The 15,424-nt window shown below is 45.1% G+C and overlaps 1 protein-coding gene across 4 annotated transcripts in view; it reads right to left on the bottom strand.

Annotated features, from left to right (window-relative positions):
• Positions 1-15,424, bottom strand: part of AHI1 (Abelson helper integration site 1) — a 372,368-nt gene that overhangs the window by 26,919 nt on the left and 330,025 nt on the right. For 2 of the 4 annotated variants that reach the window (XM_069725981.1, XM_069725980.1), the window contains exon 24: positions 4,257-4,336. The exons of 1 other annotated variant lie outside the window; for it this stretch is intronic. In XM_069725981.1, the coding sequence (XP_069582082.1) occupies positions 4,257-4,336 (80 nt within the window). Of the gene's footprint in view, positions 1-3,983; positions 4,337-15,424 lie in introns of those variants that run through there. One more of the 4 variants, XM_069725982.1, reaches the window with a different exon arrangement.

The raw sequence follows: 15,424 nt of genomic DNA, 5'->3' as shown, positions 1-15,424 counted from the left end.
CGCAGACATAACTGCATTTTCTGCCAAGAGAGGAAGAATCTGTAGATTTGCTCTTGCAAAAATCTTGCTATGTGTGTACATATCCTTAAACTGCATGTAGAAATATGCAAGAAAATGTTCCTCGTCTGGAGCAGGAGTAAATGGCTTGATCTTCAACTAATTAAAGGCTACGTACAGCTTTGCACCGATTTGCTTGCTAATTTGCTTACTAAATGCCAAGTTAAAGGGAACCTGTCACCTGAATTTGGCGGGACCAGTTTTGGGTCATATGGGCGGGGTTTTCGGGTGTTTGATTCACCCTTTCCTTACCTGCTGGCTGCATGCTGGCTGCAATATTGGATTGAAGTTCATTCTCTGTCCTCCATAGTACACGCCTGCGCAAGGCAAGATTGCTTTGTGCAGGCGTGTACTATGGAGGACAGAGAATGAACTTCAATCCAATATTGCAGCCAGCGGGTAAGGAAAGGGTGAATCAAACACCCGAAAACTCCGCCCATATGACCCAAAAACCAGTCCCGCCAAATTCAGGTGACAGAGTCCCTTTAAGAAACTTTCTAAGAAGTCTTCATTAAAATTTTAATATTGCTGCTGTAGTCCTTAATCTAACTAGGCGCACAGCAAAAATGTTACAAATCCATCAGAACTCTTGTTCTGACAGCTCCATATACTACAAGCAAAAATTATCCAAATGAAGAATATTGACAGTCTCAAAGAATCGGAATTCCTAGTGGTACCTGCAACTTCAGCCTTCTGAGAAGTTGAGAGCCAGCTGTATATAATTAGATTTTTTTGTTTAGCCCTCACTACTAGGGTTGAGCGAAACGGATCGGACAAATTCAAAAGTCGCCGACTTTCGGGAAAGTCGGGTTTCATGAAACCCGACCCGAACCTAGTGTGGGATTAGCCAAGAGGTCGGCGATCTGCGCGCAAAAGTCACGTTTCGTATGACGCTTTCAGCATCATTTTTCAGCCAATGAAGGAGGACGCAGTGTGGGCAGCGTGATGACATAGGTCTCGGTCCCCACCATCTTAGAGAAGGGCATAGCAGTGATTGGTTTGCTTTCTGCGGTGTCACAGGGGCTATAAAGGGGCGTGCATGCCGGCCGCCATCTTACTTCTGCCGATCTTAGCATAGGGAGAGGTTGCTGCAGCTTCATCAGAAGAAGGGATATAGTTAGGGACGAAAAACTTAACCCCCAAACTGCTTGTGCTGTAGCGATTTCCACTGTCCAACACCACCATTTTTTTTGCAGGGACAGTGGAGGCTATATTTTTGTGCATCAGCTCTGTAGCTTATTAGGCTGCCTTATAAGGCTCCCTGATAGCTGCATTGCTGTTTGCACGCTGCTGTGCAAAGCAACTGCTTTTTTAAAAGCAAAAATCCTGTTGCTCCTTTCTGCACAGTTATCTTGTTTATTTGTCCACACTTTTGTGTGCAGCAGTCCTTTTTATTGCTGCTATACTTTTCCTGAGATCATTGTAGGGAGATGGAAATTGTACTACAGTCCTTGTATTTTTTCATATATCTTCCAGCCACTTTCTGCCACTTACATTGTGTTTTATGCACTGGGCCTGAGTTTTGGTTCAGTCTCCCCCCAAAAAAGTGAGATTCAAATTCTCACAAAGTGGATATACTGCAGTCCTGTTAGTTTGTCGTATGTCAGCCAGCCACTTTCTGCCACTTACATTGTGTTGTTTTATACACTGGGCCTGAGTTTTGGTTCAGTCTCCCCCCCAAAAAAAGGGAGATTTAAATTCTCAACAAGTTTATATACACCTTCTACCTTGTTTTACAGTACCATATAACGGTTGTTATTTTGGTTAGATTTTGGAAAAAATGAGGAAGTCTGGTGGAAGAGCCCGCGGGCGGTGGTTGCCAGCTGGTACTGATGGTGGTGGTGGTGCATTTGATGGTAGTGGCAAAAGCACAATAGCACCTAAGGCTGGAGGTGTTGAGCCAGCGTCATCGTCTGGCTACACAAGGCCTCGAAGGCTCCCTTATCTGGGAGTAGGAAAACAGCTTTTAAAGCCGGATGATCTAACCTTCATTAAAATGAACCAATCATGGATTTCAAATTATTTTGCCCCACCTTCCCCTGCTGACACGTAGCTTGCCTTAAAAATGTTTTGCTTTTGGCCTCCTCTTACTGACTTCTCCAATTCCTCCATTTGCAGCTGCTGAATGTCCACCATAGGCCATTTTTATACCTCCCAAAATGGGCTGACTCCCCCCACAGGGCCGTGGTCACCACCTGGCGCAAGCACCTGTGCGAGTGCCGTTTGCCTGGACAGGTGGGTGGGCCCACTTTTGGGCGACGGCACTGGCACAGGGTCCCTCATAATACAATGAAGTCTCTCTGACGGTGGTGGTGCACAATCAACGTCAGACGCACCGTCGTAATATGAGGGGCCCTGTGCCAGTACCGCCGCCCACGAGTTTTCCCCTCCAGCTCGAACAGTGCTCTACTACTTGCAATACTTACCTCTCCCTGCTCCACCACTGTGTAGTCTGTGCTGTTAAATCCTTCAATGGCACTGCCAATACAAATTTGTTGAAATGATAGATGATCGCTAAAATATACAGGGGCCCTGGCCTCCATTTAGACCAGTTAATACTTTGCACCTACTACCACTGTCTGCTACTCAGCAGAGGAGCCCACCCCTGTACCTAGCTATGCCACCTGTTTAGTCCTGTTACCAATTTTGAACTGCATTTAGCCTACTTTATTATTTGGGCCTACTAACTGTGTCTGCCACTCATTACAGTTGTCCTCCACTGAACAAAGCAATGCCGCCTGTTTAGTCCTGTTACCAATTTTGAACTGCATTTAGCCTACTTTATTATTTGGGCCTACTAACTGTGTCTGCCACTCATTACAGTTGTCCTCCACTGAACAAAGCAATGCCACCTGTTTAGTCCTGTTACCAATTTTGAACTGGATTTAGCCTACTTTATTATTTGGGCCTAATAGCTGTGTCTGCCACTCATTACAGTTGTCCTCCACTGAACAAAGCAATGCTGCCTGTTTAGTCCTGTTACCAATTTTTAACTGCATTTAGCCTACTTTATTATTTGGGCCTATATCTGTGTTTCCTCCTCATCCTGCCCATTGCCCAGCCACTGCTAGATGAGTCTGCTGGTACATTGACCCAGACCACTACATTCCCCTTGCACTCTAGACAGCCAGAATCTGACCCTGCTGAAAGTCAGGTTCCCCTTCCCACATACTATACCACCTTACACGGGGGCAAAGAGGAAGGTGCAGATGAAAGTGCAGGTTCCTTCATCAGGTAGGGGGGGCAAACTCGTTGGCGACGTCACTGGCACAGGGCCCCTCATAGTACGCAAAAGTGTCTCTGCCAGTGGGAGGCGCCACACGCCGTCAAACACACCGCCGTACTATGAGGGGCCCTGTGCCAGTGCCAACAAGTGGGCCCCCCCCTGCTTGCTCTGGATCACAGCACTTGAAGCAAAGTTGAAATACTTACCTCTCCCTGCTCCACTGCCGTGACGTATTCCGGGTTTCCTGGGACCACGAAAATCTTGAGCCAGCCCTACCCCCCACAACTTTAGCCAAATGACCCCCAGCTTTCAATGCCTAACTATTATTATAAAGTAAATTAAGATTGACAAGCTTAAGTAATAAGAATTTATGTTTTTGGCATTAAAATGGGCACTGTAGGTGTTTTCCTGTCGTCCACTCACTGCCGACTTTGATTCCCCATTGACTTGCATTGGGTTTCGTGTTTCAGTCGGCCCCTGACTTTTCGCAATAATCGGTCGATTTCACCCGACCCGACTTTTGACAAAGTCGGGTTTCGCGAAACCCGACTCGATCCGAAAAAAGTAAAAGTCGCTCAACTCTACTCACTACTACTAGGTGGGTAGCAACAGCATGTTAAACTGAAACCCTCTTCCCCAATATCACAGTGCACCTTGAAGTGTGAGGAACACTTCATATCTCTAAAAGAAATGACTGATACCTGTTACAAAAGTAGTTTATTACAGGCAATTACAAAGCAATTGTATAAAATCTTCAGAGCGACAAAAATAAAATAAAAATAAATAAAAGACGGTTTCCGTTGAGGATTAGATTAGTTTTTTATACAATAGTTAATACATATATATAGATCTATCTATATCTATATACATTGGATACAGTATATACTGTATATGTATAGATATATACACTGTAGAAAATATTGGTCTAACATTATGAAACTTGACCAAAATCCCTTTAACTTATGCATCTTACAGTGTCACAGGTGAGCCTGCATCTGTGCCATGATGTGACATAAATTTCAGATCCTTTGACTTGCTGGGAACTGCTGACATCTGCAAAAACAACATATAGACAATATAGTAGTATGTAAGGTAAAGAGGTCAAGTCTGTACATCTTACAAACCCACCAGCTTCCTGGGGAAAGAGAGAATACACCCCATCTTTAATACGCAGTCTCATATGAGGAACTGTGGTAGGAAATAGGTTTAGGCCCCACTTTCTCCTATTTAGACATTTTTCAAGTGAGAAACAAACATTAGAAATTACTCAGGGTAAAATCTTGGCTGCACCTGGCTGTTCACCGGTTGTAGAGAGGTTTAGAAGACTAACCGCACAGAGCGACTGTATAAACAAAATGTGAAATAATCACTACTAGAAAGGCTACTGGTTTGAAAGTGTAGCCTACTTGTCTACCAGATAAAGCATCACAATAAGAAGAAAAAACACAAGAAAATAGCCCTGATTCTTGATGAAGAGCGCGGTGGAGTAAGAAGCGACAAATTTATTAAGAGGTGCGCATCTCTTAGTAAATCTGTCATAGTTTTTAGCTGCCACTGCAAGTGCATCTTCAGACTGAAGTTCATTTCTGTGGTAATTTACCTCAGGTTTATGATGAACTTGTCAGCTGCACTTGGCCATGCCCCCTCACAGAAAAGGGCGCAAGGCCAAGTTGGCGGTGGCTATCAGAAAAAACCTCAAAAGTCACTATATTATTGTGCACTTAAGGGAATGAATATTCACTGCTCTCCACTCCCAACTTTTTACAGTATGATGGAGCAACGTGTCACAAGGCAAAACTGATGGGCTTTGATTTATCAAAGCCATTGTGCCAGATTTGTGGCTTAAATCATTTTGAAAAATCTCAACATTTTTGTACTATGCAGAGTGGCACAAAAATGTTGTGACTTTGCGTTTTCACACCAGTTTAGCCCAACTCCGTCACAAGTTGGGGGCGTGACACCACAGCTTGTCTACTTCATGACGAGCTGTGCCATTCCTTACATTAGAAATCTTACACCAGTCCCTGACATGAGTAGGATTTGTGTCAAGGCACACGCTGCTTGTCAGACACACTGGATTCATTAAGGGAAATATGCCTCTTAATAAATCAGGAGCGTTTGACCTCAAAACGTCCCTTCATTAAGATTGAAGAGGATTGGCGGGCACACAGTTGACGATGCGAGGTGCAGGCGGAAAGGGGTATGTTGCCCCGGTACATAAAGTCAGGAAAATTCACTGCACACTCTTATTTCAAAATGCAGATTCATCTATTTCAAACCACGTGTAGGTAGGCAGATACATGTTCAGAGACAATTGTTTGGTGCAGGCTATTGAGGCAACATAAATGGTCACGGCACACACACACATCAGAAGGTGCAGGAGTGTGTGATTCACTTCTTTTCCCAAAGTTATACCCCCTACTTCTCCCCAATAGAGGCCAAAAAGTCATACTACCTGTAAGGACAAAGACTCCAAGAGCGATTGTAAATAATTGTCTCAAAACATATATTTTCCTACCTACACATGGTTTGAAATAAATTAATTTGCATCTTGAAGTAAGATTGTGCGGTGAGTTTTCCTGCCTTCATTGCGATTGACATGAACATCATACTTCTTTTTTAAATATATATATATATATATATATATATATATATATATATATATATATATATATTCTACATTGAACCATTGGGCCAGGTTTCAGAGGCTTGAACCAAATATACATTTTGGAAGGGGGCATGACTATTGTGGGTGCGGGGGTTTGCAGTAGCACACAAGCCCTGGAGCCAGAGTGGGTCCAAAAGGTTCCCTTATTCCATAGAAAAAGACAAGTAAAATTAAAGCCTGTGATATGTGGGGGAATTCAGTGTGGTAACTAAAAGCTCATGGGCCTTAGGCATCTTTCACACTTGCGTCGGTATGGGGCCGTCGCAATGCGTCGGCCCGACGTACGTTGTGCAAATTCGGCACAACGTGGGCAGCGGATGCAGTATTTCAACGCATCCGCTGCCCATTCTATGTCCCGGGGAGGAGGGGGCGGAGTAACGCACTCCGGTTACGCAGCTATTAACCCTGTGTGACCAAGTTTCTACTATTGATGCTGCGTATGCAGCATCAATAGTAAAACGATCTAATGTTACAAACAATAATAATAAAAAAAGTTATTCTCACCCTCCAATGTCGCGTCCTGTCCGCCGGCAGGTTCCGGTGCTAAGGATGCTATGGGAGAAGGAACTGCCATGACGTCACGGTCATGTGACCGCAACTTCATCACAGGTCCTGCGCGAGAAGGACCTGCCATGACGTCACAGTCATGTGACCGCGACTTCATCACAGGTCCTGTGCGAGAAGGACCTGCCATGACATTACGGTCATGTGACCGTGACGTCATCACAGGTCCTGCGCTCATAGTCATACCAATTCTGGCACCGGAAGCTGCCGCATGCACCGTACACAGGAGCCAGGACTAAGGTGAGTATATGTTTATTTCTTATTTTATGTCACTGGCCAATATACTACATTACTGGGCAATATACTACGTGGCTTACCAATATACTACATACTACGTGGCTGTGCAATATACTACGTGGCTGTGCAATATACTACGTGGCTGGGCAATATACTACGTGGTTGGGCAATATACTACGTGGCTGGGCAATATACTACGTGGCTGGGCAATATACTACGTGACTGGGCAATATACTACGTAGCTGACCAATATACTACATACTACGTGGCTGTGCAATATACTACGTGGCTGTGCAATATACTACGTGGCTGGGCAATATACTTCGTGGCTGGGCAATATACTACGTGACTGGGCAATATACTACGTGACTGGGCAATATACTACGTGACTGGGCAATATACTACGTGACTGGGCAATATACTACGTGGCTGTGCAATATACTACATACTACGTGGCTGTGCAATATACTACGTGGCTGTGCAATATACTACGTGGCTGGGCAATATACTACGTGACTGGGCAATATACTACGTGACTGGGCAATATACTACATACTACGTGGCTGTGCAATATACTACGTGGCTGTGCAATATACTACGTGGCTGTGCAATATACTACGTGGCTGGGCAATAAACTAAGTTGCTGGGCAATATACTACGTGACTGGGCAATATACTACGTGACTGGGCAATATACTACGTGATTGGGCAATATACTACGTGACTGGGCAATATACTACGTAGCTGGGCAAAATACTATGTAGCTGGGAAATATACTACGTAGCTGGGCAATATACTATGTAGCTGGGCAATATACTACGCGGACATGCATATTCTAGAATACCCGATGCGTTAGAATCGGGCCACCATCTAGTACATGTATAAACATGTAACTATAGAAGTGCTTTTCATTCATCTACTGTCAATGTAAAATGTCTTATTCTTCTTCCCATTTAGTTAGGAGAAATTGACTTATATTTTTAAATCAGTAAATACCTTCCAATACTGGTGTTCTTATATCCTAATTCATTTAACACATAGGATGACCACCCTGTATAAAATGTAGAAATATTGCACCCTCACAGGCAAAGGCATGCCTCTGTTTGATTAAGATACAATTATTTCAATTGATTAGGTCTGTCCCTTCAAAGCCAATGTCAATATGTAATTCTTAGGTAATTTTATTTGACAACTATGAAAGTACAGCTCAAAGGATTAAGGTTCCTCCTACAAGATAACAAACATCTCGTCAGGGCTCATCAAATTCTTTTGTCCAGCCTAACAGGTTCCAGAAAGCAATGAGGGAAAAAAATGACTACATTTAGATCAAATGTCAACTAAAACGCTTACACGAGTTTCATGTAATTGATCACACACACAATGAGATGAGGTGTAAGGCTATGTGCACACAATGTGGATTTGCTGCGGATCCGCAGCGGATGTTAGTCTATGGAAAAAAAAAAGAAAAGTTGTGCAGATGGTGCAGAAAAATCAGTGCGGAATTGCTGCGGATTTCAATGAAGTGCATGCACTTCTTTTGTGCGGATCTGCAGCGGTTCTGCACCCCTCCATGTTAAAATTCCGCAGTGGCCCAAAACCGCTGAAAATCCGCACAAAATCCACATCAATTCCGCATAAAAACCGCAGCTGCGGATTCTGCCAGGAGATGCGGATTTTGTGCAGAAAATTCTGCACCTCTTTTCCTACGTGTGCACATACCCTTAGGGAGGGATGGTTTGGATCAGGAGCAGTCAAACTTTTTCATTAGATCTACTTTTTATAGTGAGAAATATGTATTTAATCTAAAAGGGAACTAGTGATGGGTAGATTGTTCACATGTTCCAAAATAAAGAATTTAATGCTGCTACACTGTTGGTCCCTGCACTCACATGCCATATATGCAAACTTTACGCTGAGGCCAGTGACGGCGGGTCCACGGGAGTGGCAGATAGCAGGGGCGTTGGATTCAAGAGGTAAATAATGATTATTTTATGACTATATTTGGTCACGTTCGAATAAGAAAAATGCTTTAGGACCTATTGATCCCCATTGTGAGGTCTACCAGTAGATGGTGATTCACAACAACAAACACTAGTAATGTGCTTTCTTGTACAAGGAGCTCAAAGTGCAGCTATTTGGTGGAGAGTTGTGGAGCATGGGCATCAGTGGCTGCCATATAAGCACATATATCCAAGTAGCAATGAGAGACAAATTTATAGTAAGTCACTCTTTATATATATATATATATATATATATATATATATATATATATATTATTTTTTTTTGGTGCATAGGAAGAGCCCAAAGATAACAGAGGAAACTCATGCAAACACAGGGAGAACATACGATGATGATGATGTTCGTCCTTCGTTTTCGAAGATGACCATGACTTCAGGATTAGAAGAGAATTAATAGTTATGGGTCCAGGGGTGGCTGATGAGTCCAATGCGGGCCCTGAAGGTTCGCCTACATACTTGACATAAGAAAGCAGATGTGGTCAGTACACCAGATTCTACTTGTGCCTTGCGTACAGCACGCTTTCTTTTTGCGTCACAGATTTTCCTGTCTTCAGCTGCAAGTGCTCCTGAGATGATCCTGCCTCGCCAACCTGGACGATCCAGGGCAAGCTTTTCCCATTCATTGGTGTTGACTTCCAGGTTTTTGAGAGACACCTTAAGGCAGTCTTTATAGCGCTTCTTCTGCCCCCAAACTGCTCGCTTTCCTTGGCACAGTTCTCCGTACAGCAGTTGTTTCGGTAGTTGGCTGTCAGGAATTCTGACCACATGTCCAGCCCACCTGGCTTGGACTTTCAGCAGGAGAGTGTAAACGCTGCAGAGCCCAGTTTGTTCCAGAATTGCCGTGTCCGGGACATTGTCTTGCCACCTGATGTGGAGGAGTCTGCGGAGGCAACTCATGTGGAAATGATTAAGCTGTTTAGCATGCCGGCTGTACACTGTCCAGGTCTCGCTAGCATAGAGAAGTGTGGTGAGGACCACTGCGCAGTAGACCTTCAGCTTGGTGGTAAGGCTGAGTCCCCTTCATTCCCAGACGTTATTACGCAGTCTCCCGAAGGCGGCACTGGCTTTGGCGATTCTGTTATTAACCTCAGCGTCTATGGTTACTTCACGGGAAAGTGTGCTGCCTAAGTAGGTGAAGTTATTGACTGCTTTGAGGTTTTGCTCCTTCACCGTGATACGTGGCTCCTTGTACAGTTTTCCTGGAACCGGTGACACATGACTTCGGTTTTTCTAATGTTGATCTCGAGACCAAAACTGTCGCAGGCTTGCGAAAAACAGTCCATTTCATGCTGCATCTGCTGTTCCGTGCTAGCATTAAGTGCACAGTCATCAGCAAATAGTAATTCACGGATAACAGTCTCATGCACTTTCGTAACCACCTTCAGGCGTTTTGGGTTGAATAGCTTGCCATCAGTCCTGTACCTAACCTGGATTCCATCTTCACAGTTGTTAAAGGCATCACTTAACATTGCAGAGAACAGCATACTGAACAGGGTTGGAGCAAGCACACAGCCTTGTTTTACGCCGTTTGTTACTGGGAAAGCCTCAGATACGTCTCCATCGTTCAGAACCTTCACCATTATGCCATCATGGAACTGCCGGATGACTGAGATGAACTTGCCCGGGCAGCCAAATTTTGCCATGATCTTCCACAGGCCGTCTCTACTGACTGTGTTAAAAGCCTTGGTCAAATCAACAAAAGTTACATAAAGGTCACGGTGTTGCTCCTGGCACTTTTCCTGAAGTTGACGTGCTGAAAAGACTATATCTACTGTTCCACGTTTAGCACGGAAACCACACTGGTTTTCGGGTAATAGTCCTTGCTCAAGGTGATGTAAAAGGCGGTTGAGCAAGAGACGATCCAATATCTTGCCTGCAGTGGATAGAAGGGAGATGCCTCGATGGTTGTCACAAGATTGGCGATTACCTTTCCTCTTGTATATGTGAATTATGCTGGCATCTTTCATCTGTTGTGGAACCTGTTCCTTTGTCCACATATATTGGAATAGTTTGGTCACTGTTTGCATCAGAACAGGGCCGCCATGTTTATATACCTCAGCAGGTATAGCATCATTTCCGGGTGCTTTTCCACAAGAAAGTTGTTTTACTGCTTTCCTGACTTCATCTCCACTTGGAAGAACATCAAGCTCCTTGTTGATTTCTACCTGGGGCAGGCGAGCAATAGCCTCATCATTGATATTGGCAGGGCGATTAAGAATATTATTAAAGTGCTCAGCCCACCGTTCCAGAATTTGTTTCCTTTCTGTCAGCAGCTTAGTTCCATCTACGTTAAGCAGAGATGAAGAGCTTGATGACTGGGCTCCATATACAGCTTTGAGCGCATCGTAGAAGCGTTTCTGGTCATGGGTATCTGCATAGCCCTGAATTTCGTCGGCCTTCTTGCTAAACCAGATATCCTGCATCTCACGTAGCTTGATTTGAACCTTTCTTTTTATGTTGGTAAAGGCACCTTTCTTAGCCAACGATGTGGGGTCATTTTGGTACACCTTATACCGCTGATGTTTCTCTTCTAGGAGTGTTTTTATTTCCTCGTCGTTTTCATCGAACCAGTCTTGATTATTTCTGGTTGCTGATCCGAGATGCTCCAGAGCAGTATTATAAACAGCATCTCTCAGAATTGTCCACTGTTCCTCAACGCCAATCTCCTCTGCCTGTAGTATGTTTAACAGTCTGCCATTAAGGTCATTGGCAAATTCCCTTGCAATTCTTTTATTTTGCAGCTTATAGATATTCAGCCTTTTTGTTCTTTTCTGCCCTTGGGGTCTCCTCGCAGGCAGGATGCGGAGCCTGCACTTAGACACAATGAGGCGATGGTCAGTCCAGTAGTCTGCACCGCACATGGCCTTCGTCACTCTGAAGTCCATCTCATCCCTTTTCCTGGCAATGATGTAATCAATGAGATGCCAATGCCTCAAGCATGGGTGCATCCATGATGTCTTCTTGCGTGTGGGTAAGCGGAATAAAGTGTTGGTGATGACAAGGTCATGTGTGGCACACATCTTGATGAGCAGCAGGCCATTACTATTGCACTTGCTAGTGCCGTGTCTCCCAATGACCCCTTCCCAGTGTTGATGGTCTGTTCCCACTCTGGCATTAAAGTCTCCAAGTATAATGAGCTTGTCTGCCTGTGGGATTGCTGAAATAAGTGTGTCAAGTTCATCATAGAACTATCTTTAATGTCATCCGGATTAGTCATCGTGGGAGCATAGGCACTGATCAGGGTTGCATGTTTCTTGTTTGTAAGTGGGAGCTGAAATGTCATCAGACGGTCGTTGATGCCATCCGGAAGCCAGGTAAGTTTACGAGCAATAAAGCAGGTGGAGTCAAAGAGGCTTTCATGAATGAGCCTCTTTGACTCCACCTGCTTTATTGTCTATAGACTATTGGGAGTTGCTCCGCATTAGATTATATGTTGCTCTAATCTATATATTTATAAGTTTACGAGCAAGATGAGTTTTGATAGCAAATCCCATGCCTGCTTCTTGTTTTTCAGTGCTACCTCGACCACTCCAGAAGAATGTATATCCACCACTATGCTCTGTCAATTGACCCTTGTCTGCCAGGCGTGTTTCGCTGAGAGCTGCAATAGCAACCTTGTAACGAGCTAGCTCCCGAGCAGCCAATGCCGTTCTTTTCTCTGGTCTGTCTGCCTTGGTATTATCCAGCAGAGTTCTCACATTTCATGTGCCAAGGTTGAGTACCATTATTTTCTTTTTCTTTATTGTGTGTCGACCGCTGTATGGGAAACCCACCAGCTGCGGTAGGCTGGCCAGGTGAAATGAAGCAGACTATGTTTGAGGCACATTTTCTAGCCCCGTCCTCGATTGAGGTGAGCAGAGTGATCCTGAACAGAACTGCTCAGACACCCAGGAGGCTGCCGAACTCCACTGCTGCTTCGGTCCAGTAGAGAGCGACCATATGGCCTGGGCCGCCTGCATGCAGGTTCGTGACTACAGCTTCCAGTGACTCCACATCTGCTGCTTTGCCACTCTCCCATCACCACAGGACTTTTGATACACAGTGGTTGAAATCATGACTTGCGCTTGACTTGGATTAAAGTGAGGAGTTGCGTAGTCGTCAACCTCACTCTCTCGCCCGTACCTATCGAGCCCCAGTGGCAAGAACTAGGCGAGACAACTGGAGATAGGTCAGGGTGCAATGGATGGCCAGCAGTGTCCTATATGTGCCTCGCTGCGCCCTCTCAGCGCTCCACAACACTGTGCTGGAAATCGCTTGTCTGTCCGTTGAATCTTGATTTCTTCCACACAGTCTGCCATATCCAGTCTTCACATGCAAGGGTAGGCAAACCCTTGAAAATCACGGTAGGTCTCAAAGAAACCCAACAGCTACCCTCACCTGGTTTGGGCCGCCTGCCGAGGCGGTGTTCCGGGGTGTACCCGCAGCCGCATGCTAGCAGCTACTTGGAGGTACAGGTGATAGTTGAGCATCAGATGAGGACCAAAGATGGAAGAGCTGTCCAAAAAGGACACGGCAAGCACTCCACCAGAGGTGCTACCTCTATCTAGATACCTCATATACCCCAACATACAAACTCTATGCAGATATAGGCCTTTGCCAGATTTGACCCAAGAAAACCCAATGCTGCAAGGCAACAATGCTATCCTCCAAGCCATTGTGCAGATCTATTGTTTGGCCATTAGGCTACTTTAACACTTCCATTTTTTTGAATCAGTCACAATGCAACGGCGCGACGTATCGACGGTTGCGTCAAAAATAGTGAAAACCGGATGCAACGCAACCAGTATTTCGACGGATCTGCTAGACGGTTCCCTCGAAAAACTGGATCCGTTGCATCCGTTTTTACCATCCGTTTTTTTGGCGGATCAGTTTTCCATGCCTAAAAATGGGAGTCTCCCAAATGTGATTGGCTACTGGAAAATAGGGAAACCAATATATTCACTGGCTTGGCTGTCTTCAGGCTGGCAGTAGTCTTGCTGGCACATTTGGGGGTGACGCTCCAGGCCAGGTTTATATAGATTTGGGGCCTGTCTGGCCAATTGGCTACAAATTCCTGATTCTGAGCATGCTCAGAGTAAAACGGATTCCAGCGCTGGATTCCGTCATACGACGTTTCACGACGGATCCTGCGTCCATAGGCTTCCATTCTAGTCAACGACGTATGCCGCAGGATCCGTCGCAACACGTTTTCCCGACGCAGACAAAAAACGTTACATTGAACGTTTTTTCCAGACGACGGTCCGCCAAAACACGACGGATCCATCGCACGACGGATGCGACGTGTGGCCATTTGTCGCTAATACAAGTCTATGGGAAAAAAACGGATCCTGCGGGCAAATTTGCAGGATCCGTTTTTTTCCCAAAACGACGCATTGCATCGGATCTGAAAAGACAAATGTGTGAAAGAGGCCTTAGTGTTAGTGAAACTAACTACACCACCTGTGTATCCCAATTTTTACTGCATCTAACCCAGTTAATAGTTTTGGGTCTAGGAGCAGTGTCTGCACGTCAGCAGAGTAGCCCACCTGTGAAACTAACTATACCGCCTGTGTATCTCAATTTTTACTGCATCTAATTCAGTTAACAGTTTTGTGCCTAGAAGCAGTGTCTGCACGTCAGCAGAGAAGCCCACCTGTGAAACTAACTATACCGCCTGTGTATCTAAATTTTTACTGCATCTAATCCAGTTAATAGTTTTGTGCCTAGTACCACAGTTTGGCCACTCAGTTCTGCTCGGTTTTCATCCATCGGTTGTTGTGCCAACAACTACAGATACAGAGTTGCCAATTAGTTAAGCACTAAAATGAGTGGCAAAAGGCCTGCTGCTGGTGGAAAGGAGTATAGGCGTGTTAGAAAGGGAAAAAAAGGTTGTGTCCGTGGGGTAGGTGGTAAAGCAACAGTAACATCTGCAGAAGAAAGACCATCTTCCAGCCAAAGTAAGATGTCTACTTCTTTTCGTGGACAATCTGATATGATCCCTTTCTTATGACCATCGCTACAAGCATCGTCAAAAATTCCAGATGAGGCACAAAAACAGCAGGTGCTTGAACGGATATCAAGTGCTTGTTCAAGTGGGCTCTCATCCATGTCAACTTCAACATCACAACTACTCCAGTCCTCAGAGTTGTCACCCCAATCGCACTTGCTTCCTCACAGCTCCTAAGTCTCCAGCCGCCCATCTGAGCATGGGGTAACATACATGGTTGAGTCTGTAGAGCTGTTTAAGAATACTATAGCCTGGGAATCAGAGGTCTGCTCCAGAGCTTCTGTTCCCTAACTGTAACTCCTGTTGGTGGAGACCATGAGGAAGATGATGATGAGACTGAGATACCTGATTGGAACGAAAACTTGACTTTTCGGTTGGGGCAGGAAGAGGTTGGCTCTGAGGACGACGGGTGTGAGAACACACAGAATGATGATGACGAGGTTGTAGACCCCAGTTACTGTCAACCCCCAGTCTGCCAGTCCATGAGGTCAGCAGAGGAGGTGGAGGAGGATGCTAGTGACGAGTCTGACGATGAGGTAACGTTGCGCCTTCCTGGACAGAGTACTGGAAGCATGTCAACAACTGCATCCTCAACCCCAACTGTGCCTCAGACCAGAAGTCGTGGTGGCTCTTCAGGTCGCACAGGCTCCAAGCCTTGCATAGCCTGGG

This window comes from Ranitomeya imitator, chromosome 5, assembly GCF_032444005.1.
Source record: "Ranitomeya imitator isolate aRanImi1 chromosome 5, aRanImi1.pri, whole genome shotgun sequence".
Lineage (NCBI taxonomy): Eukaryota > Metazoa > Chordata > Amphibia > Anura > Dendrobatidae > Ranitomeya > Ranitomeya imitator.
Note: the sequence above shows the minus strand (reverse complement) of the source record. Positions and strands in the feature narration are given on the sequence as shown.